Below are 25273 nucleotides of genomic sequence, written 5' to 3' on the forward strand. Positions count from 1 at the left end.
CCAAATACAAAAGATCATTCAATGTTATTGTAGAGAATCTGTCAGGAGTCTTTGAAAAGGAATCAGTGCAAGGAAGAAACAATTCTTCAAGTCTGGAAATAGGTTTCCATATTTTTAAGTAGATCTTAGAAATTAAAGATTAATAAGAACTTGACTTCAAACACTTAGATGACTTAATTCAGCACATTTATTAGATTTATTACAAACATTCCAAAATGAAAAGATTTCATCCAACTAACCAAGGTTCACCAAGAATAAATCACACTGGCCTAACTTAGTTTTCTTTATAGATGGCTTTACTACCCTAGTAAACCAGGATATTGCCTTGGCTTGTACACTTTGATTTTATGAAGCCATCTGTCAAAAGTTTGTCATAACATTCTCATGAACAAGACAGAGAAATGAGGGTGCAGTTAGGTGGACTAAACTCCTAATTTAACACAACATTTCCAGAAATTTTGATCAGTTACACACAATCAATTTGGAGTGAGGCCTCTAGTGTCATTTAAAAAAAAATTATTTTAAAAAGTAAACAGAGTTGTAATGGACATCACTTTGCCTCTTCAAACAAATTTTTAATGAAAATAGCCACTTATTAGGTGGAATATAAATTGCCATAAACTTCTCAGAGAATAATTTAATAATATGGATCACAACTCTGACTAGCAATCCCATCTCAATGAATTTTCTTCCTAAAAAGTAATCAGACACATGCAAGAATGTACAAGACTCTTCCTTGCTGTATTATAATGAAGAAAAACAAGTATTTAACGAAAGGAGAATGGTTAATAATGGCGCATCCAGAAGATGCAATATTAAGAAACACTTAAAGTGAAGTCTATTAAGATTCTTTATGACAGAGATGTTCATACTCTAGAAAGTTAAGTGAGGAAAATGTAGGATGCACAACACTTAATATTAACTCAATTTTGTAAAAATGCACTTAAACCTGTGCACATGCATTAAAGAGATGGAAAGATTTTTTTTTATTTTTGTTTTGTTTTTTCCTTTTTATTTTATTTTATATTTTTATATTAAATATAATTTATTGTCAAATTGGTTTCCATACAACACCCACTGCTCATCCCAACAGGTGCCCTCCTCAATGCCAAAATGGAAAGAGAATTAACCACTGTCTCTGGGTAGTGGGATGAGAGGTGATTCTGATTTGTACACTTTGAGATTTTCCAATTTTAAAATAATGAATAAAGGGGCACCTGAGTAACTCATTCAATTAAGAATCTGATTTCAGCTCAGGTCATGATCTCATGGTTCCTAAGTTCGAGCCCCATGTCTGGCTCTGTCTGACAGCTCACAGCCTGGAGCCTGCTTCAGATTCTGTGTCTCCCTCTCTCTCTGCCGCTCCACTGCTCACACTCCGTCTCTCTCTTCTCAAAAATAAACATTAAAAAAAATTTTAGGGGCACCTGGGTGACCCAGTCAGTTAAGTGTCCGACTTCGGCTCAGGTCATGATCTCACGGTTCATGGGTTCAAGCCCCACGTCGGGCTCTGTGCTGACAGCTCAGGGCCTGGAGCCTGCTTCGGATTCTGTGTCTCCCTCTTTCTCTGCTCCTCCCCTGCTCACGCTCTGTCTCTTTCTCAAAAATAAATAAAGATTAAAAAAATTTAAATAATGAATATGCATTAATGTAAAATCATTAACTGTTATTCAGATTTTTTTTTCTACTTGGTTTTCAAAAATCATAAAAAAGAATGTTTCGGGTTTCCAAGTGAGGGCTGATGGACCAGCACTCAGGTTGTAACAGCAATGCAACAGGGAGGGTTTCTTTTTCTTTTTTAAGTTTATTTGTTTATTTTGAGGCAGAAAGACAGCATGAGCCATGGAGGGGAAGAGAGACAATCCCAAGCAGGCTCCTCACTGTCGGTGTGGAGCCCAATGTGGGGCTCAAACTCATGAAATATGAGATCATGACCTGAGCCTAAGTCAAGAATCAGATACTTAACAGACTAAACCACCAAGGTGCCCCAACAGGGAGAGTTTCTACACAGGGCGAGGGAAACAGAGCACCTTAGGGCCCCAACGCCACATCCAATTTAGAGACTAGTCCAGGCCGTCACAGGAAAATTATAATCATGCAGGTTAGGAAGCCCCATATCCTCATTTGAGTCCGAAACCAAAAGTAAGAAATATGTAGGGGGCTGAAGGAGGGGCAGTCTCCTTCTCCTTTCAAGTTCATCTTACAAAAGTTCCCATTTCTTTAGATACCCAAGGAATAACTTCACCATGGACACCCTATGACTTTACTCTTTAAAGAGGCAGTTAGGAGGAAATAAATGGAGTTCCCAACATGTAATGGGTCCAGTGAAATTCCCCAAAAAATCTTCCTCAATAAATCTACACAAATCATTCTTATGCATTCAGAAAAAAGCCCTGAATTACTAGTTTAAGGCTTTTAACTCAATAACATATGCCGTCTTTGGAACAAAATCTAATAACCTGGGCCCCCCACTGGGATGGGAGGGGAGTAGAATAAATCAAAGTAATTATTTCTGGAAAGTAGCTAATGTGCAAATAGATTTTCTCTCACAATAAAATTTTCCTAACACACACACACTTCCTCTGAAATGAGTCAATCAAATATTATAAAGCTTAAAGTGCAAAAAGAAACTGATTTACATTATTTTCTATATTTCCTCAACTATGCCTTGATTCTTTCCAGCCTGAACTCCAACTTTTATCAGCTTATATCATAATCTGGTTTTGATGCAGAAGAGGGAGTAAGGAGGTTTACATTTATTCTGCTTTGCCATCAAAATTCCTCCTTTAAAACGGGGGATACATATGTTGGCTTATATGCTAAACCTATCCCCAAATAGTATCTCATGGAGGTGCCTACCTCCCCTGCCCTGGAACAGGTAGAAAGAAGTAGTGGACAGAGATTGACCACAGTATGGTGAGGTAGACCTGAACCTCAGGTCCAAACAACACACAGCTAGTCTCAAGCACTGTGCAATTCCTCCCCAAACCTTTCAATAAGGCCAGACTTCTTGGACTGCCACAGAGATCAGGCGCAACAACACATGCAGAAAATAACTCTCAAGTCATTTCTTTCTCCCAAACCTTTCATCAGACAAACCCTCCTCCCACAGCTCCTTTGCTTTTAATAAGATATGATATTTGCAAAGCATCAATTCAATAATAAGGAAATGTGTATTTGGTCCTGACCATGCTTGCCACTGCCTCCAACAATCACGTTGCTGGAAACACAGAGTCGCAGGTTAATTATGCAAAGGGCAGACCCAGCTTTGCATAGCCTATTGTTTGTAAGCCTGTCCCGGGCTTTAGTTACTCATGATATTCGGGAAAGCAATCTCACACAGACCTGCAGCTGTGCCCACACAGTGACAGGGGCTTGGGGAATAGTGCTGGCTTGACGTGCATATAAAAGAGGTGAGCCTACCCTTCCCTGCATATGTTCCTCCTTCTCCCGTGCATTTGTGGCTGGCAGCATTTCCAATCACAGTGACCACCCACCCCATGAATAACCAAGATTACAGATCAGTGGCAAACAACAACCCCACCATACTTGGGGACCGACAGGTCTCCTGTGTAAGGCACGTTCTTGCCAACAGACCAGCCTTCACCCTCATTCGGAATACAGACTGGGCTAGGATGCACCAGGGGATTGTTAAACTCACAGTTTAGTTTTCTCTCATTACTGAAAAAGTACCCCATATTTCAAACACAGGGCCTAGAGGAACACACAAAGAGGTGTGCATAGATTCAAGCAGAAGCAGTAACAGCAACACAGCTTAAAACAGCCAAAGCTGAAACAACTCAGATCTCCTAATACGACACTGCAAAATAAATTATGGTGCAGCCAACAGCAGAATTCCATGAGGCCATTACAAAGAATGAGTGAGATATACAGGCAGGAAATTTTTAAATGTCCTTGGTTTTGTATTAGGAGGAAAAAAGCATGTTGCAAAAGCACTGTTGACAAAGACAATCCTATTGTCATTTACACTTAGTCATGGATGTATATAAAGCATATGGGTGTGTACCATATTTTATTTACACACAAAATATTCTGGAAGCACACACACCAAACTGTTCATTGTGATTATATTTCATGGGGGAGGGAGGAAAGGATGAGGGTAAGTATGAAAGAGAGAAAACGTTCACTTTAAATTTTGTTAATTTAAATGTATTGTTCTACAAATATGTACCACAGTCAGTGACATGAATAACAATATTTTCATTTTTTAAAGAAATGACATAGGGCCTCATATATGAACAAGAATGGCAGAATTCCCTTATGACCAACCACCTGAGCTCTCTGACATTAATTACATAATCAGATCACTTCACCCCCAGCTTAATGACTTGCCCATGGCTTCCCACTGTTCATATAATCAAGATCCCTCCCGAGGGTCCCCAAGCCCTGGCTGCCTCAAAGCATCATCTCCCTCACTAACTGAGTCCAGCTACAGGAACCTATTTTTTCAACCCTCCAGACACACCAAGCTGGATCCCACCCTTAAGCCTTTGTTTTGCCAACCCGACTGCCCAGGGATACCTTTTCTCCAGGCTTCTTCACACCATCTGAAGTATCGGTTCAAGGACCTTCCTTGACACCTGGCTTCAGAGGACCCCTCCCCATAATCCCAGTTACATTTGCCTGGAAGATTTTCTTCACAGCTCTCACTTGTCTCTGCAATTACATTACTGTCCATCCTCTCCTTTCAGGCCCATGAGAGCGGGACCTGGTGGGTTTCTTGTTTCCTGGTACCTCCGGAAGTACCGGCACATTGTGGGCTCTCAGCAACTCGTTGTTGGGTGTTAGATAATGCATCTCCTGATAGGAATCTGATCAGCACAACTGGACCTTTTCAAAATACATTTCACCTTCTCACATATGAAACAAAATGGACACCACCTTGACAGAACAGCTACCTGACCACAAACTGGATGCCTAGATCGTCATTCCCCACTCAGAAATGCAGATTACCTGGAGAATTCAAAATCAGGATGAAGTTGAGATTCATTGTTATTTCCGGGAAGTCCATCAAGATTTATTTATCCGTGAATCCTTACTATGCTTGGGAAAGGCAGGAAAGTAAGTTTCTCCGTGACCACCTTTCCTGAGTTGTCAATCCAAACGGCCAAATGAACCTTGAGGAAGGTGTTTAGCCAGGTTGGTCTTAACTGGAGCCAGCAAAATAGCTTGCTCAAAAAACGGGTAAAAGAGGGTATTGAGATACAGGGGCCTAAATATGTCATTTTTTCAAACTTCCAACTGTTCTCTCAGACAGGACTTACCAAACAATTCTTCATATCACTGCTATTTTTTAAGGATAGTCAATTTCAGATGCCAGCATGTACCTTAATATTCTGGAAGAATTTCACCTGTGATAACCTGGTGTTCCCATGATCTCTTAGTCGTTTTGGGAGAGAGGGAGAATCCAAACTTTAAGAGCAGGTAAGGTCAGTGTATCGCTTGTTTTTAGGGTACTTCCATGCCACTGACCTATCTTTTGCATAGGTTTTCTCATTGAAAATGCATGCACAGAAAAAGACAAAGATTTCTTGGCTGAAAATGCCAAGGAACAAATCCTGTTGGGTGCTAAGACTCACACTAAACAATCACTTTGTAGCAACAAACACAAGAGCAAATAGAGACACCTGGCCTCCCTGTCGCCCTAGGAAGGCTACGGAGGACGGGAGTTTAACCCTCCCGTTTAAAACTTAGAGCAGCCTTCCTGCCCAATACTCAAGTCCTCTTGGGGATCTTCCCCTCTGGTGACCTGTGTTTAAGAAGTTAAAAGGAAGGGATAAACAGGGAGCTGCCCTATCAAAAGGCATAAGTTTTCAGTCGTACAAGATGAACGAGTTCTAGAAGTCAGCTAGACCACACTGTGCCCCTAGTAATAATGTTGTATATACACACTTAAACATTCCCTTAGGGTGGATCCTACATTAGGAGTTTTTACTACAATAAAATTTTTTAAAATTTAAAGAATTTAAGTTTATTAATTTAATTGCATTTAAGAAATATATTACTTTTGGGGTGCCTGGGTGGCTCAGTCTGTTGAGCATCCAACTTTGGCTCAGGTCATGATCTCGCAGTTCATGGGTTCAAGGTCCGCATCTGGCTCTGTGCTGACAGCTCAGAGCCTGGAGCCTGTTTCAGATTCTGTGTCTCCCTCTCTCTCTGCCCCTCCCCTGCTCATGCTTTCTCTCTCTCTCTCTCTCTCTCAAAAATAAAAAAAAAAATTTTAATTCAAAAAAGATGTATATTACTTTTATACACAAAATTTAATATGTATTTACTATATACCATAGATATCTGTATGTGTGTATACACACACCTTTTTCAATCCTTCAAAACATGTTCTTTTCTGATATCTCCTGCTGGGCAGTTAAGACAGTAATCTTAATATTAACCTAACAGATAAGGAAATGAAAGCAAAGGATAGTTACACTATGTGTAGCAGAAATAGACTTAAAACACAGATTTTTTTTTTTTTTTTTTTTTTTTTTTTTTTTTTTGCCTCTCAAGTTGGGGCTAAAGTTTGGGGCTGTTTACAGCTGTTTTCTGCCAAGTCTTCTTACTTCTGAGCCCATGGTCACACCTGTCATCAGCACACAGGGAATCCATGGGGCCTCTCACCTGAGCAGGACAAACACAGTACTGCCCCGAAATGAAGGCAGCACCAGGCTTTGGAGTCCAGCAGGGCTTGATGCAAATCACCAGCATTAATCCCAGCTCTACAACTCTGGGCAAGTCACTGTACCTCTCCATATCCATTTCCTCATCTATATAATTGGGGTAGTGATACCTGTACCTCATAGGATTGTTCTGAGGATTAAATGAGACAAATCAGAGAAAGTACTTAGCACAGTCCCCAAACCATGGCAAGAAAATCAGTGGTTAAGACTGGCCTAAAAATTTAACTTCTAGATCAAAACCTATCAGATCAGAACAAAAATTCTACAAAAACCCCTTGACTTCCTACCAGACCATAAAACCCACAGCTATATGTTTAGGGCCTACAGGCACTCTGAAAACATGCAATAGAAAAGGAAAAGGAAAAGGAAAAGGAAAAGGAAAAGGAAAAGGAAAAAGGAAAAGGAAATCTTCCATTGCCAGCAGATGCTGATAGTATTTCTCCCAACAGGGAGAAAAATTAAGAAAACCACATGGATATCCAGACAAGATTCTTATGATGACCATACTACACATCCACTAATAAATTGGCATCCTGTTTTTATACATCAGTTCTATGAGCCTAATTAATCTGAGTCTCCTGTATTTGTGTCATTAAAACCAAAACTCAGTCTATAAGGCCATAAGCCAGACTCTGCAGAGCCATAAGGGGGCCAGAGGACATTATCAACAGGGTGATGGGCCTCTTGAAGGAAACTTCTTCCAGACAAACTATTTTACTAGCAGGGGTAACATAGCTTCTAAAGGTTCTATGGCATCAAGAGGAAGAAATAAACAGGGGGAAAGTATGGTGACTTTTCAAATGCATAAGAACCTTCAAGTATAAATCAAAACCACGATAAGACACCACTCATACCCACCAGGATGGCTAGAGTTAAAAAAGCAGATAATAACAAGTGCCGATGAGGATGTGGAGAAATTGGAACCCTCATACACTGCTGATGGCAATTTAAAATGGTGCAGCTACTTTGGAAAAGTTTGACAATTCTTCAAATGTTAGATATAGAGTTATGATATAGCCCAGCAATTTTCACTTATAAGTACAAAGCCAAAAGAAATAAGAACATTATTTCCATACAAACACATGTATACAAATGTTTACAGCAGCATTATTCATAATAGCCAAAATGAAACAACCCAAATAAATGTCCATCAACTGATGAATGGATAAACCAAATGTGGGACATCTATATAATGGAATATGATGTAACAATAAAAAGAAAGAAAATACTGATACACGCTACAAAGTAGAGGAAGGCTGGAAACATTACGCAAAATGAAAGACTAAGGGAAGGAAGAAAACATGTGGAGCCACAAAGGACCACAGAGTGTATAAATCCACTTATATGAAAGCTCAGGATTAGGCTAAACTACACAGACCAAAAGATTAGTGATTGCCTAGGACTAGGAGCAGGGGAAAGGCAAGTTGGAAGTAGAGGAAGCTAAAAGGAGTGGGGCTTCTTTTCATGGCAATGAAAATGTTTTGATCAATGCTATGAATATTAAAAACCATTGACTTATACACTTTAAATGCATGAGTTGCAGGCTATGTGAATTATATTTTAATAAAGTTATTTTTTAAAAACATGGTTAGGGGCACCTGGGTTGCTCAGTTGGTTGAGTGTCTCTTAATTTGGGTTCAGATCATGATCCCAGGGTCATGAGATCAAGTCCTGCATCAGGCTCTACACTGAGTAGAGAGCCTGCTTAAGATTCTTTCTCTCCCTCCCTCTGCCCCTCCCCCCTCTCAAAATAAATAAATAAACATTTAAAATCAAAACACCCTTATCTCTTTTTTTCCTGGCCAATCTACTATTAAAAATAACCCCCTTTTATGAGATACCTACTATTTGTCAAATGCTGTGCCAGGCAACTTACTTATATTATCTCATTTGTTTCTCCTAACAATTTTATGAGGTAGGCAAAAAACAAACAAACTAAAAAAAACCAAACAACTCAAATATTCCTGTAGATGCCTTCTACTTAGTGATATGAGTAGGCTGAATCCTGATACAGGGAGATGCTGGTAAAACCCAGATGACTAAAAACTCAAAGGGTGCAACTATTTAGAGAAAGGCAGGAGATGGGGAGAAAAAAATCACCATAATTCCATGAAAATGGAAAATTCCATATGAAAAATTCCATCATTTCAGAGACATCCTTGCCCAAGGAAGGCTGCATACACTGTGGCAGGTCCCTTCAGAAGAGGAGTAATCATATGTAAAAGCACCCGGTGGTGCTGAGGTTGAGTACAATAGCACCCAGTAGGATAATCAAAGGAAGGCAGCATAAACATCAAGGAGATGAGTGAGAGTTTTATTCCTTGTTCCCAGCCTGGCTTGCTTTTTATATTCCCCCAAAAGGAAAAAGTATCTTTGATAGGATTACAAAAATAGCATATGTACCTTATAAAATATTTTTCAGAAAATGCAAGCTGTAATAAAGAAGAAAGTAGTCATCAAGCCATAACCAGCACCAAGAGTTGGTGTTCATCAGTAGTCAATGGTACTACACACAGTTAAATTGAATTGTAATGTTCAACAGCTAACACACAGGAAAAGATCTGGAGACCAAAGGGAGAAGAAATGTGCCCTGAAAAACTCTGACCCTGAAACTTCAAAGACGACTATGGAGAAACCAAGTCCACAGACCTGTCCTCTGAAAATAGGACCACTCAGAGAAGGCAAAGAGCCTGCTGAAATCTCTCACCACCAAAAGTGGTCACAAAAAGAGAATGACCCCTTTCTCACCTGTCTATCTTAAACCTCCCCACTTCAAGGAAGGTTCCTGAATTAAATCTGTTCACCACAAAGCACAGGGACCAGAGTGGAAGATGGAGAAATGACAAATATGGTGACTTCCAGGCTCAGGTTTCCAAACAGTGACCATCCTCAGGTGAAGGGGCCGGGCCCATTCACAGTGTTGGGCCCTGGTGTCCTTGGGGATGGAACCGTCTCCACTCAACAAATGCCTTGTTCCAACAGTGGGTGCCAAAGGAGAGGCCACAGCCACGGACAAAGGTGTGTTCCTGCTCCTTCATAACAAACCCACAGAGCCCTTGGCCCAGGATCCAGTAGGTCCTATGCAGCTGCCAACTTGGCGTGAAAATAAGAACCAAAGCTTCAAAGAGCATGCAAGAAGTCCAGGCTGCAGCTAAGACAAATGATCTTCATTTCTAAGACCTTTGAGACACAGGAGGGCCATGGTACTTGTCACAGCAGCCATTTGCCAAGGGACCAAGACATGACAGCTGCTCCTGGGCATGGCATCCTGCCCCTAGACTGCCCTAGCAGTTTATCTATGTCTGGCCAGCAGCCAACCATTTCCCTACCTACCAGAGTTAGAACCCAAGCCCAGGACTGAATTTTCAGTTGTATTTTTTTATAGCTCTTAATCCTTCTGCATCCGTACCACTTTTCTTCTCCCTTACAATTAAATCTGGCTTGCAGCAAATTGCTAAGAAAGGGCATTTCCAGGAGGAAGGGTTGGGAGGCAGGGCGGGGGAAGGAGCTGGAATGAAAAACTGGTAAAACAAAGACACACAAACGATCATTTGAAGAGGCAGTGTTGCATAATGAGTACAAGGAAATTTCAGAGCAAGCAGAAGGTAGGTTCAAACCCCAGTTGTATCCATTACCAGCCATGAGCCTTCAGAAACACTATTTCCCTTCTCTACCAGGTGTCAAATAATACCTCTACCTAACGCAAAGCCCAGCATGATACCCAACACACAGGAGGTGTTGAATAAATACTTACCATCTTAATAAAAGTTATTGCAACTTTACATAAGATGAAGAGCTCCCATGATTCAATCTTTCATTCTGCACCTCTTTAAATGAGCAACTAGTAAATGCCAGGTGGAAGAAGGTTAAAAGATTAAGACACTTAAGGAATACCCTTGCCCTTGTGAGCTTAAAGTCTTCTGAGGGCAGTAGACACTCAACAAATATACATACATAAATTAATGCAGGTATTTAGATCTGTGAAAGAAAAAAAAAAAACCATGGCACTGCAAAAAAAGAATATGGTGGGGGTGGGGTTGGGAGGGGCAAGGCAGGAAGGATCTGATCAGTTATTAAGTTGTACTTTCTTTGTCACCTAAGTTCTATAGCCTGTGTCTGGGAAATGGTTCAAAAAGGAAACAAAAGGATCCTCATTCCCATCTGAAATTCTGGCAACCCAGTTCCCAAAAGAAATACAAATGCCAAAACAAATCTGAGAATATGCTCAGCCTGATAACTAAACATGTGCACCTTAACGTGGAGAATTCGATTTCCCACCTGGACAAGTAGCTCAGCTCAAAAAGAATGGTAACACTTAGTGCTGGTAAAGGTGAGTCAACAGACATCCTCACCCATACTGGTGCGAATGTAAATTCGTATGACCTACTTGGAGAACAGTTTCACACTGGGCATCAGAACTATAAGCATATTCTTCGACCCAGACTTCTAGTAATTTATCCTCAAGAAATAAGAAGACAAGCATTACAATACGAACGTGTAAGGACAGTTATTTCAGGTTGCTTCTAGCCCCAAGAAGCTGGAAACAACCTGCATCTTCAGTAGAAAAGTACTTAACAAAATATGTTAAATCCATGCACAGAATACTGAATAGCTTTCAAAAAATAACATACCTCTATTTATCCAAAGATGGGAAAATGTCCAAAACATGGTGGTAAGTAGAGAAAAACCAGTTTGCATAAGGGTATATATAGATTATCTCTATTTATGTAGGAAAAAAAAAGATGTATGCGCACACACCAACACAATACACAACTAAACTTTAGCTATGGTTCTCCCTGGAAGGCTCTCTGACAATTGCTATGTCCTTTGTACCTGTATGAATTACCTTAACTTTTTACAAAAATCATATATTACTTTGTTGTGCTCCACACAGATGAGATTTGTTTTAGGGGTGGGATGAAGAAATGAAATCAGGAAATCAAGCAATAATAGTCTTTTTTTTACCTCACTACACTATTACCCCATGTCCCTAGGTCAAAAGCAACTTTCTCAATATGCGAGTATATGTCTGGGTTTCTAGATTTTTTTCCTTGCAAAGTCCTTTGTTCTATACTGTTCAAAGGAAATTAAAACAAAAGCGTAATTTCAAAGTATCCCAGTATGACTATTGAAAAAACATTTTCAAAACTCCAAGGATGGAAAATAAGTGATCTAACATTTTTTGAGCACATACTCATGTCACATTCAGTATCGTGTCTTATCTTCACCACAACACCATTTGGTAGTTGTCACAGCCCACCCCCTTTCACAGAGGAGGTAACTGAGGTTTTGAAAAATTCGTGCGTCACTCAAGGTCACAGAGCAGTTGAGTGCAGGTCTGATAGAAGATTCTTCTCGGGGACAGCAGCAGTTTTCCAGTGGCTGCTGTAACCAAGCACCACAAACTTAGGGGCTTAAATAAAAGAAATTTACTCTCTCACTGTTCTAGAAGCTGGAAGCTCAAAATCAAGGTGTTGGCAGTGGGCCCACGCTCCCTCTGAAACCTGTAGGGCAGAATCCCTCCTTGCTTCCTTGAGCTACTGGCGTTTGCCAACCATCCTTGGAGTTCCTTGGCTTGTAGATACAGGACTCTGAACACTGCCCCTGCTGTCACATGTGCTTCTGTCTTGGTGTATCTTCTCCTCTTCCTATAAGGACTCCAGTCAAATGGGATTAGGACCTCATCTCACTTAGTTGTATCTGCAAAGACCCTATTTCCCAAAACGTCACATTCTGTAGCAGTGGGGATTAGGATTTCAGTATCTTTTGGGGGACACATTTCTACCCATAGTAGACTAAGGACGCCTACACTTCTTTCTCTAACACATCCTGCCCACAGCACTACAACCCATTAATATCATGCCTGTGTCATGGCAGGTTTCATAGAACTTCCCACGACTGTGGAACTTCCCATGGCAACTCTCTTTGCCTTCAGGCAAGACTAAATCCAAACTGGTCAAGGCATGTGAGCTCAGGTCCCGCTATCAAGGCTCTCTACCTTCTACACTGGCTCTCATCAGCTGTTGAGGGACTCTCTGAAATTATTTATTCTTCCAGTTCAGGTGCTGCTCTTGAGTGTATTTTAACTCAAAATACACTCAAGAGCTTGGTAATGTTAAGAACACTAGAAAAGTGTGGAGGAAAGATGGTTCACTCTTCCAAAGCCCCTGATTTAGGGTCAGACCGAATGCTCTGTGCAAAGAGGGGGAGGGAGGCACGGTACTACTTCACTATGTTCCTGGTATAACTCCTGGCCTTTGCAGTCCTCTTAGATCAGACACCAAAAGCAGATTGCCGATATGCTATTTCTTGACTGAATCAGTTTCTTTTCTTTTTCAATTTCCAGAGCTGTTTCCAAAAGCAGCAAGAATGCTGCTGAAACCAGTCATCAAAAGCTATCCTGTTGACTGGTAGTTTTCAGGCCAAGGCATTTGGCTCAGCAGATTGGGGGCAGGAGGGAAGACAGAGCAAGGACCCTGCATGGGTGAGAACTGGCGTGCCCCATTTATTTCACATGAAGAGACACACCAGGATTTATGCCTCTCTAAGAATATCTACCCCAGAGCTCTCAAATTTGCTTTCCAATATGCTGCTGAGCATCATGCCATGTGGAGGTACATTTGGAACAAGTGAATAGCCTCCCAGGTTGTGTTTTTGCCTCAGTGTTGCAGAAGTTCAAGCCTGTAAAGGTGAACAGCCTCCCATCTGCCTCCACCTCTCCATCTCAGCAAGCTGACGAATGGCCCAAGGAGACAGCTGGGACTGGGGAGTGTTCACGGGCCTCCCACCTGTGTTGAAATCATGCAAAATGTCAGAGGCCTCCAATGAGTGTCAAGCTGTACCTTCCATGGCAAGCATCCTGATGGCCCTCCACAGCTGATGGCAGCAGGAAGCTGTACTTCCTATGGCCTTACATAGTACACAAGGCTGACAATGGCTGAGTCAGGTGCGAAATGCCCTGTGTCATTTGGCCATGCCAGGTTCCTCCTACACTAATTTCTCCCACACCCACCTCCTCCAGCACCTCCTTCCTCCCCTACCTTTCGCTCATTTCCAAGTCCCCTGGACTTTGATTTAGTAACAACTTTGTTTTTAAAAAATGGATTAGGGGCGCCTGGTTGGCTCAGTCGGTTAAGCATCTGACTCTGGATTTCAGCTCAGGTCATGATATTCATGAATTTGAGCCCTGCATTGAGCTCTGCACTATCAGGATTGGGATTCCCTCTCTCCCTCTCTCTGTCCCTTCCCAGCTTGCACGTAGTCTCTCTGTCCCTCTCAAAGTAAATTTTAAAAGTTAAAAGAAATTTTTTAATAAAAAAAATGGATTAAAAATGATCGAACTACCTAAAGAGGTACTGTCCAATACAGTAGCCACCAGCCACATGTGACTATTTATGGTTCAATTAATTTAAATTAAAGTTAAAAATGTAGCCACATAGCAAATGGTCAATGGCCACATGTGGGTAATGGCTTGATGATACTGCACAGTGCAGCTATAGAACATGTCCATTATTGTAGAGACTTCTGCTGGACAGCTCTGGTCTAAAGGATATAAAGAGCATCTCCTCTCTTTCTTCTGTCCCCAGTCCCCCTCCCTGAGGAGATCTTGCTGCCAGTCTCCTTTATATCCTTGTAGAGATTTTTTTTTATATGCCTAAACAGTGTGTGTGGATGCAAACCTCTTTTGTTAAAACAAATGAGAAGAGACCCTAAACGCTGTTTTGCTCTATGCTTTCTTTACTTAATGACACTTGGACATCACAATGCACATGTACACATAGTGCTTCATTCTTTTAGTGGCCTCAGAGCAATCTACTATCACCAGGACAACCGTCACCACCCTACCCTTCTAGCCACGCTCCTCTGTGTCCCCCTGTGTGGCCCTGCACCCTTCCTTCCCCAAAACACATTCATCCTATCCCACTCTCCACATCCTCAGACTCTTTTCCGACTCTTGCTCTCACCAGTTGGCTTAAGAAAAACCTGGTTGCCTCCTGAGGAAGCTGCCTCCCCCACCTTGGAAGCAGAGGCAGTGTGTTCTCTCTCATCCACATACTCGCAGCCTATGTGCCTCATGGTGAATTCCAAACCAGTCCTCCGGCTTTTTCCCCTCCATGCTCCCAGTCAGTCTCAGGCTAAACCAGCCAGGATGCCTCCTTGCCATTAGCCCCAACCACCTGGTCCCTCTCCTTTCCTGGCTGATGGAAACAACACCTGCTTCACCGCCTTCATCTCCTCCCCAACTCTGCAACCATTGCTTCAATCCCAGATGGAGCATCTGGCCAATACCTGGTGGAACGTACGTCCCTGACCTTTTGTTCTTGCCTGACGTCAGCCACCCATTCCCAGCCTAAATTCACACCAGTAGGCAAACTGCCTGTGAAATGCTGGATTTGAGCATCTCATTCTCAGATCAGTGCCCCACACCTAGGACTGTCTACCTAAGTAAGATTTCTCAACCATGAGGGCCATTTGTTAATCTTGCCATGGCAATTACATTTAGTGAAAGAAGACAGTCACAAAACAAATAGCTTATGATTGTACTTATGTGAGGTACCTACAGTAATCAAATGCATAGAAACAAAGTAGAATTATGGCTGCAAAGGGCTGGGGGAGAGGGAAAAGGGAAGCTGTTTAGTAAGTATGAAATTTCAGCTTTGCATGATGAAGGAGCTCACAACCATAAAATGAATATATTTAATACTACTAAACCATACACTTAAAATGTTTAAGATGGTAAATCCAGTGGTAGTGTTATTTACCACAATAAAAAAGAGTGCAAAACAAAACGATTGAGGGCTACACCCTATGGTGATGCTAAAGGCATCCTCTCTTCCGCTGGGCATCAAGCACCTAGCCAGCACACACAGTATCAGGCAGCAAGGCTGACAAAGGTCCCACTGCTCCTTGTACTGGCAATTCCAAGCTCAAGATTCTCTCTGAAGCTTAGAGTCAAAGTAGGACAAATTAGAGGAATTAACTAAGGACCAGTTGGGTATTTCCTCATTTATTATTCTCCAGCAACTAACTGAAAACCAGTGGTTTTTCTAGCTATGCCTCTCATAATTCATTCATGCCCATTAATACGCAAACATCAGTTTCTCATCTGGCAGTGATTCCATGAATTTTTAATTTACATGGGATGAGGCAGAGATTAAAACTTTAAACTAAAGCCAACAATACAATGGATTGTGGGATATTGTTTTAATCCCTACATTTAAGAATCTCCAAATAAATTCATTGGCATCATTGCATGAACTATCATCTGGGAATTATCAAAGCAACTACTCGGAATTTTTGCCTTTGGGGTATCATGAGAGATATACATTTTTGTAATGGTACCTATTTTGCAATCACTGAAAACCAAAACACATTTCTTGTCATCAGTCTTTTCATCTTGGAAAACTCAAGGCCACCTGGCAAATGCTCAAAGAGATCTTGACTCTATGGAAAAGCTACAATAATTTGTAGATTTGTGACTAATACGTAAGAAACTCATTTCAGCATAAAGGAAATCAGATTTAAAAGAGCAAATTAGAAGAGAGAAATTGAGTAACACTGAACTCAATTCCTTCTGGAATCGCAAATCAAATTCTGGATTATTATTTCTAAAGTAAGAAAAGACAGAGAGGGAAGAGCTTTCTCTTTTGAGGTCAAGGCCCAAAAGAATTATAATATAAGCCACATAAGTAATTAAAATTTTTTAAAAGCCACATTAGAAAAAAGAAACAGAAGTAAAATTAATTATAATAGTTTAATCCAATATATCCAAAATATTCTTTAAAAAAGAAAGATTTGGGGGCGCCTGTGTGGCTCAGTCAGTTGAGCATCCAACTTCGGCTCAGGCCATGCTCTCACAGCTCATGGGTTCAAGGTCCGCATCCGGCTCTGTGCTGACAGGTCAGAACCTACAGCCTGTTTCGGATTCTGTGTCTCCCTCCCTCTCTGCCCCTCCCCTGCTTGTGCTCTGTCTCTCTCAAAAATAATAAACATCTTGGGGCGCCTGGGTGGCGCAGTCGGTTAAGCGTCCGACTTCAGCCAGGTCACGATCTCGCGGTCCGTGAGTTCGAGCCCCGCGTCAGGCTCTGGGCTGATGGCTCGGAGCCTGGAGCCTGTTTCCGATTCTGTGTCTCCCTCTCTCTCTGCACCTCCCCCATTCACGCTCTGTCTCTCTCTGTCCCAAAAATAAATAAATGTTGAAAAAAAAAAATTAAAAAAAAAAAATAATAAACATCATTAAAAATTTTTTTTTTTAATTTTAACTTTTAAGTAACCTCTACACCCAACATGGAACCTGAACTCACACCCCCCCACCCCGAGATCAAGAGTTGAACGCTCTACCAACTGAGGCAGCCAGGAGCCCCATATCCAAAATATTCTTATATCAACATATAATCAATATTTTTAAAGTTATGAATAAAATGTTTACTTTTTTTTTTTTTTACTAAGTCTTTGGGATGTAGTGTGTATTTTATACTTACAACACCTCTTAGTTCAGACCAGCTACACTTAAGTGCCAGAATAGCCACCAGCAGCTATTGCACCAGACAGTACAACTATAGAACCAAAGAACATATCATCCTCGGAGAGAGACAGGACTAACTCTTAAAATGTGAGCATATTTCTAGATTGTTCTCACTGTATTCCTCAAATCATAGCCAGCAACCACTTGGGTTGTTGCATTGGCTGCTTCTTTGGCTGGACCACTGTTAATTCAACTTTGATCATTATAGTACCATAATTTGAAATTTCACAAAATCAATTTACTACAATTGTTCTCTTAAGTTTTTCAACCATAAGTTGACTCAAAAAAATCAACTTTATCCTGAACAATATCATCTGGGGCATCACACATTTGATACTTCATATTTGTTAAAAGAGCTAATGTACATTTAAATAAATATGTAACACTTAAAAGAAGTTTCTATGTTCTACCTAAAGCCAACAATGAAATAAAATGTGTTCTCATTTGTGAATCAGCTATAGCATCATCTTTCAAAAGCTTTCCACTTGGCATATGCAACCCCAGATATATTACTACCAGAGTCCCCTAGCACCTAACATTTGTATCTCAACATTCATACATTTATGTATGACACAGCATCCTCATCAAGAGAACCTTCTGTCTGGGCACCACACAAATCACACTGTGGATAACATTTACTCATTTGTATTAAACTGTCCAAAAGTACAGAGGTGGGGTAAATGACCAGTCGTGGCTCAGTCTCAGGGGAGCCCCCTTAATAATTACCCAATAATAAAGATGGCAGCTAAGGTTTCCTGAACTACACGCCAAACTTTATATATATATATATATATATATATATATATATATATATATATATATATATATATATATATATATATATATATGTTATATAGATATATAGATATATACACAGACATTATATATACATACATATACACATACACACACATATACATACTGTTCTAATATATATATTACATTATATTATACATATATAATATATACAATATCTCTGAAGGAGTTATTGTTGTTTTTCTGCTTTTCTAGATGAGGAAACAAGGCATAGAACAGTTAGCAACTTCCTATGGTCACAGAGCTAGCAAGTGGTAAGCTAAGATTCAAAGCCAAGATATCTAACTCTGGAATCTGTGCTATCAGCCTGGAGATTTAAAATGGAATAAAGAGATGCAAGTTGGAAAAGATGTGTTTTATGGTCACAAACTCAAATTCCTCAAAGACAAAACCATCACCCACAGGATGTAAAGACTGGGAGAAACCACACCCTCTAATAGAGGAATGTAAGACCAGTAGGGTAATCTAGAACACCCTCAAGATATCTCCCATAAATTACAGTGGAAAAGTCATCTTACTTATAAAGAAAAAAAAAGCATGAAAATTCCAGAGAACAAAGATTCCAAAAACACATAGAGAAAAAGGATGGAAGAATGGATGGATTAAAGCATAGGTAGATCGATGGATAGATGGACAGAAGGACAGACAAATGAGCATACAAACATTCACTCCAGACTCTAGAGCAGAGGACAGGGAGAATTATAAAAGGATGTCCCATCTCTGTGACCATCCCAGAAGGTGCCTATCATACGGCTGATATCACAGCAGGCACGCTCAAAGTAAACTTGGGTCCTCATTCTCATCCCTGGAACCAAAGTTGCAAGGTGAGTTATGCTGACAGCCTAATTACGTGGCCTTCCTTTGCAAGGGTTCGGCAGCCTGGGACAAGATAAAAATCCACTTACATGTACTCCCTATGGGCAGAGTGTACAGCGGCAGCATTGCTGTAACGCCACAGGACAATCGCCGATGACAGGACGTCGAGGATGGCATCAAACTAGGAGAAGGAGACATGGCATTAGTGTTTTCCAGCATGAAAAAGGCATGACGGTGAAGACACAAGACACAAAGGCTTGGAATCTGAGCCAGTGATCTCAGAGCAAAGAAGCTTCACATCATCATGATATAGGCTACTCATCATCCTCATGTTGGGTCCTGGGAATATGGAGCTGAGGTCACCCGACATGCCGGCCTGGTGGCAGTGCCATGGCTTCTCCTCAGACCTCCCACTGCTCCCACAGACTGAGAAAGCACACTCTGTGGTGCAGTGGGCTCTGCTCCCTGGGCTCCAGCTTCTAGCGCTCTGGAGATACAGGGAGATATGGGGAGAGTTGTACTGTTCTGACCCATATCCCCCAGCAGACAAATAATTGCAGCACTTTCCCCTACATCCCAAGTAAAAGATTCAGGATAAGGATTCTATGTTTCCGGCTCCCGATGCGATTGTTCTATATAAGGTTCAAGGGTGAGACTGAAAGTAAGGTTCAGGGCAAGATACCCCAAGGATTCTGGGAAATCTAACATTTCAGAATTGTATACAAAATTCAATGCTCTGGTTTGAATGAATAAGTGAACGTGTGAGGGACAGAGACAGAAGAAAGGGGATAAAAGGGAGGGGTGGGTGTGTGTGTGTGGGGGGGAGGCATTTTTCTGGAGAGACTGTCCATACCTTTCAAAAGATTCTGAAAACAATCTACAACCTCCAAAACTTTAAGTTCTCGCATCAAAGGGCAGAAGTGGGTTTGGGAACAGGAACACATGCCCTCAGGTACAGGAAACCCTAAAGCTACATAGGAGGATGTTGGAGCTCTCCAGATGAGTCACTGCACCACATCTCACTTTTCAGCTGGAAAACTCCAAGCACTAGCACTGTCTTGAAGGAATGTGGGGAAACTACACCCAAGCTTGCAACATGCCTAGCCTATAAAACATCTGAGACCTGTTTTCTCTGACCAATTCCCATCAGGAAACAGGTTCAGGACCCAGGTTACTTCTAATGGGGCTACAGACTGACTTGTCTAGTGCCAGCAGCCCCAATCCTAACCCCAACACCTCTGCCTGTACCAGTAAATGCTTCACTCCAGTGTGTACCCACTTTCAAACCTACAACCTTGAGGGAGAAAAACAAGCTAAAACCATCCTCTCAACCAGGTGTGGAAAATGAGGTCCCCTCATCTGTTCTGGAGACGTGTAGAGTATCATTGTTGTTTCCTTCAAAATTGTAGTTGGTTTTTTTTTTATAGAAGCTATTTCCATAAAAGGTTTGTCACGCTAAGCTCTCTTCAGCTAACCACCCTCTGAACTACCAGCCCAGAGTGAGATTTGTGGGCTCAGGAAAAACGTGCAAAACTTCATAAAAGTACATTTCAGGTTACTTACTGCAAACCCAAAAGCAGAGGCGCTGTACCTCATAACGGAGACAGCTAAAAAGAAAGAAAATATTATTCAGCATATTTTAAGACCTCATGGATATTTTCTCTCATTTATGAGTATATTAATATAGTTGATAGGGCCTTTTAAACATCAGTGGAAAAGTTCCAAGAGCATTAAGTTAAAAATTAACTGTACTTGTCAACCCTATGAACTGAAAAAAGTAAAGTGAAGGTGAAAAGATTGTGGACTCCACTGGCAACAGCAACCCTTCCCATTGCATCCTCTAGCACCAAAGGGCTGGCTTCAGAATGAAAATGCCCAAGCACCTGTCAATCAAATGGCTGCTGAGACTTTGAGACTTTAGCACTTGGGAACAGAGAGCTGGGAACCACATGAAACTGCCAGGGTAAAAGTGCCACCATCCACAACGTTCCCATCATCAGGTAATTAGTTGAGGTATCTACACACACATGCCACTGCTAACACAGTTCAGAGAAATCTCTTTCCCATCAGAGCTGAAAATCCAGTGTAGGCGTCAAGAAAACAGTTTGGAAAAACCATAGCAAATGATCTTAAATAAGAGATGTCTACAAATAAGAGATGTCTACAAGTTGTAATAAGGACATTTCTCCATGTTCAAAAATCTACCTGCCTTTTTGGGGGGAAAGTCAACTGAGTGGTGTGTCTGTCTAATTCTGTGATCTGTTCTGTGCCCATGTCCAGCTTCAAAGACTGTTGTTCTCAGTTTGACTTAGAGCCATATTATCAAGCATATGTCCACCCTACAACAAAGAATAAAACCCTACCCAGTGGGTCAGCAAAGGTTTGAAGTAGATTGTCCCAGGCACAGGTGTGAAAAACATTGACTCATGGAGTAAGTGAGGCGTAGGTGTGGGGCATGGAGGTCCATACCCTTTGAGCCCCAACTCAGCTCACCACATGGCCCCATTCTCTGTCCTCCCCATAACATCCAGGAATGGGCCCTGGACAGCCATATTGTGCTTTGTGCCCCTGCCCCCAGCTTTTATGGGGTCATCTGACCCAATGTGAACCAAGCACACTTCGTTTTCTGTGAATTAAGAATTGAAACCAAGAGAGAATCTAGATGGTTGATTAATGTTGTGAGAATTGAAACCTAAGAACACAGAAGTGGAGTTGGCCATCGTTTGCTATAAACACCAAGGAGTGGAGAGACAAGCATAGGGTAAATACAATTCTGGGGCAAGAGAACCACTGGCTTCTTCACATTTCCAAGCCCTTCCAGGGAGTCAGCTACACTCCAGCCCTCAGGCTGTGTAAGACCAATGCAATTCATTCAATTCCCAACCATCTCTGGCTCTTGCAATGAGCTGCGTCATTATCCCTGCATTGTTCCTGGGCATAAGAAGGGCAGAGCCAGCTGTGAGCAGTGATGGGGTGTAGCTTTTGTGGGCAACACAGCCGTGGTGATGCAAAGGGGCTCTGGCTCTTCCCAAAGAACTCAACTCACAGGCCACACTGACATGAGCAAATATAGCAGGAGATCCCTCAAGGAATTGCACTGAGCACCAAGATACACTAGAGGACTCTAAGCCTGACTTGCACCAAGTTCTCGGTAACTTGTTAAGCTTCAAAAATTTCACAGAAACAAGTATTGGGTTGTTGTTTTGTTTTGTTTTGTTTACTTTACAGCCTGTTTTTACAGTATCTTGGCTCTGTGCTTTTTGTGGATTACTTGTTCATCAGCAGTGGAAACCTTTTTAGCTCCTACTAACATCTTTCCCAGATGCTCAATATACACAGCAGATAAAGAAGAGCTCCTGCACTGTCCCCACCCATCACTGTCTGCCCTGGGCACCATGGAATGGAGGGCACAATGGATAAAGTACCACATTTGCCATCCCAGAAGACTGCCTGTTTTCCCAAGAGGTAAACTGTTACTGGTTACTGTAAAAGGCTTTAATCAGCTATTCAGTAAGACCACACATTTACACAGTGGATTAAAGATTTCAAAGAGGTGTACACCCAGTTGATTATGTTGACAAACTCAAGGAACTTTACCTTAGAGACTCTGGAATCCCACAAAGGAGATGGCCATTGATGAGGGGTTTCCCTGATTCAGCTGGAGTCAGTGTCTATGATTTCAAACCTTCTCAGAATCATATGGAAAGTTCTGACTGGGTGAGTACTTCAAGCCTGCCCAGGGGACGAATAACTTAGAGTACAAGTGGAATATTAATATTATTCTATCCTCCATGCACCAAGGAAAGTTTGACTAAGAGCTCCAGGTTAACCAGAGTCCTTCACAGAAGGGAAGGACTAACATGTATCATTTACTTATAAATTGGCTCCATCGGATCTCCCTGATAAGCTGCAAAGGGAGATAATGCTAAATTGTGTGGGGAATCTGGGGTACACTGAGGGGCCCTCCACAGGGCCTTGGCTCTGACAGCTTCCCTTTGTGGGCAGTTCCCACTTGGAGAACAGCAGACCAGAGCCAAGATGACTGACCACAAAGGTAGGGATTACAAAGCAGGTGCCCCCGGAGCCACAATCATACTTGGCTGAGGGTAGCTGAAAGCCACCACAGGTCCAACAAAAGTCTAGCAATACCTTGAAGGCAGGTGCACATTCAACAGTGGATGACAGATAAGGACCCTTTCGACCTCAAAATTATGCTGCCAGCTGGCAAGAGGCACAGAGAGAAGGCAGTGGGGCTGCCGTGAAGCAGAGCTCTCTTACGAAGATTTCTCTGGGTCAAGGCAAGGGCCACAGAAGCTGCTGAGGCTGTCAGCTGGCAGTGCAGGGCCTGCATGACAAACACCACCGCTGCTCTGGAATGGAGTGCCCTACTGTCAGGAGCCTCTAAATTCATCCGGAGAGCATTGCTATCAGAACACCCTAGGGAAATTTTCCAGAACACTTCTGCTCCTCACATTTAGAACTTGTCTCCACTGCTCATAATTTAAACATGCACTCCGGGAGCCAGTGGCCGCCAACAGCCGACGAGGCATGCAATCACAGGCCACTGGAGCCTCATTCCCCAGGGAGCCGAGGCCTGCGTTTCCCCCTTCACGCCTGCCTCCCTTTCCCTGGAGAGAGCAGCAGTAGACCACCATCTGATTGGGCTGGCCTCGCACATCCAAACACGCATGCTTAGGATGTAACTGGACTCCCTTCATTTTCTGTGCCTTCTTTTTCTCCCCTATGAAGGCACAGAGTTCCTAAAATGTTCCTAAGTAAAATGAAGATCTGTAGTTTTGGGGCCTTCCCCACATCCATTCCCCATTGAGGTAAGAGCACCCTGAGTCTCCCCTGGGGAGAGCTACGTCCTTATCCTCAGCGTGTATGGTTTGTGTTGAATGACATCATCAGCTCCACTCTCATATACCCTTGTCCCACAGCCAAAGGTAAAGATTCAAGAGGGGCACAATTCAATGTGAGCCAGCGAGAACCTGTCCGGAGTTTGTGCCAAAAATACTGGGAAGGGGATGTCTTTCCAATATGGGACTATATAGTTGGCAGCATGAAAACAGGGGCTACAGGTAGCAATTTTGTCCTAAATGGGGAGAAGCTGACTTAGAATGAAGCCAACACAAAGGAAAGCAGATATGAAGGATATCAGATCCCTGATAACATGCACTGAACCTCTGGAATCAGCCCTAACTGAAGTCTACCCCTGTATTTTTCAAATATGTCAGCTGGTAATTTCCTTTAATTTGCTTGAGCCAGCTTGAGTTGAGTTTGTGCCACTTGCAGCCATGAGTCTGAATACAATTTACCTTGTTCAGTAATCCCATGTCCAAGAATCTCTTTTAATGACTAAGAAATGGAAAAACACGTTATGGGGTGCCTGGGTGGTTCAGTCGGTTAAGCATCTGACTTCAGCTCAGGTCATGATCTCGTGGTTCACAAGTTCAAGCCCCACATTGGGCTCTGTACTGACAGTGGAGAGCCTGGAGCCTACTTCATATTCTGTGTCTCCCTCTCTCTTTGCCCCTCCCCAACTCGTGCACTCTCTTCCTCTCTGTCTCAAAAATAAAAACATATTTTAAAAAAAGATATGGAAAAACACTTTATACACAAAAGGTTCATCATAGGTTTATGTAATTTATAAAATCAAAACACTGGATGCAACTTAAAAGTCCAGTAACAGGGTGATGATTAAAGTACAGTCCATTAAAAAATTAAGCTACATGTAAGGTATTTCAAAATGTTGACAAAAAGTACATTTAGTTAATGCTTCTATGAGCACATTAGTTAGAATAATGATATTGATAATAAACACATAGGTGGCATGATAGGTGTCATCAGCACTGGGTGCCATGAAAAAGGATGGGCCTATGTCAGGAGGCATCTGGCTAGCACAGGTGAAAACTTAATGGGGAGGTCGGAAGAGGCTTCACTGCAAAGATGACATTTGAGCAAAGACGTGGAGGAGGTGAGGGAGTGAGCCATGCAATCACCTAGAAGAAGAACCTTCCAGATAACAAGAAGGGTCAGTGCAAAGGCCCTGAAATAGAATGTCTGGTATGTGTGAGGCCATTTTGCCTGATGCAAGAAGGAGTGGAGGAAAGTTATGTGAAATAATAGATTTCCTTATTGTTTGAGCAAAAATATGAGGTAGTAAAGGGTAATACGTGTGTATAACTAGCTTTACAGTACAACCATGTTTTTAAGATGCATTGCAAACAACTAAAAAAAAAAGCTCAAATGGTGATAGTGGTCAGTCTTTGGTGGGTGGGGATATTTGAGTGGATTTCTTTCCTATCAATTTTTTTTTTGTATTTTCCACATTTTTCTACAACCATCATACATGGCCATTCAAATTAGAAAAAGGAAATCCATTTTATTGGGGGGAAAAATTACCCAACGCCTAACAATA

The 25273-nt window shown here is 41.8% G+C and overlaps 1 protein-coding gene across 1 annotated transcript in view; it reads right to left on the reverse strand.

Annotated features, from left to right (window-relative positions):
• TMEM163 (transmembrane protein 163) overlaps positions 1-25273 on the reverse strand; it is a 240666-nt gene that overhangs the window by 83127 nt on the left and 132266 nt on the right. Inside the window, exons 3-4 of the mRNA XM_045479622.1 lie at positions 20416-20459; positions 18942-19033 (exon numbers count right to left, since the gene is read on the reverse strand). Coding sequence (XP_045335578.1) covers positions 18942-19033; positions 20416-20459 — 136 coding nt within the window. The remainder of the gene's footprint in view (positions 1-18941; positions 19034-20415; positions 20460-25273) is intronic.

Source organism: Leopardus geoffroyi, chromosome C1 (assembly GCF_018350155.1).
Source record: "Leopardus geoffroyi isolate Oge1 chromosome C1, O.geoffroyi_Oge1_pat1.0, whole genome shotgun sequence".
Lineage (NCBI taxonomy): Eukaryota > Metazoa > Chordata > Mammalia > Carnivora > Felidae > Leopardus > Leopardus geoffroyi.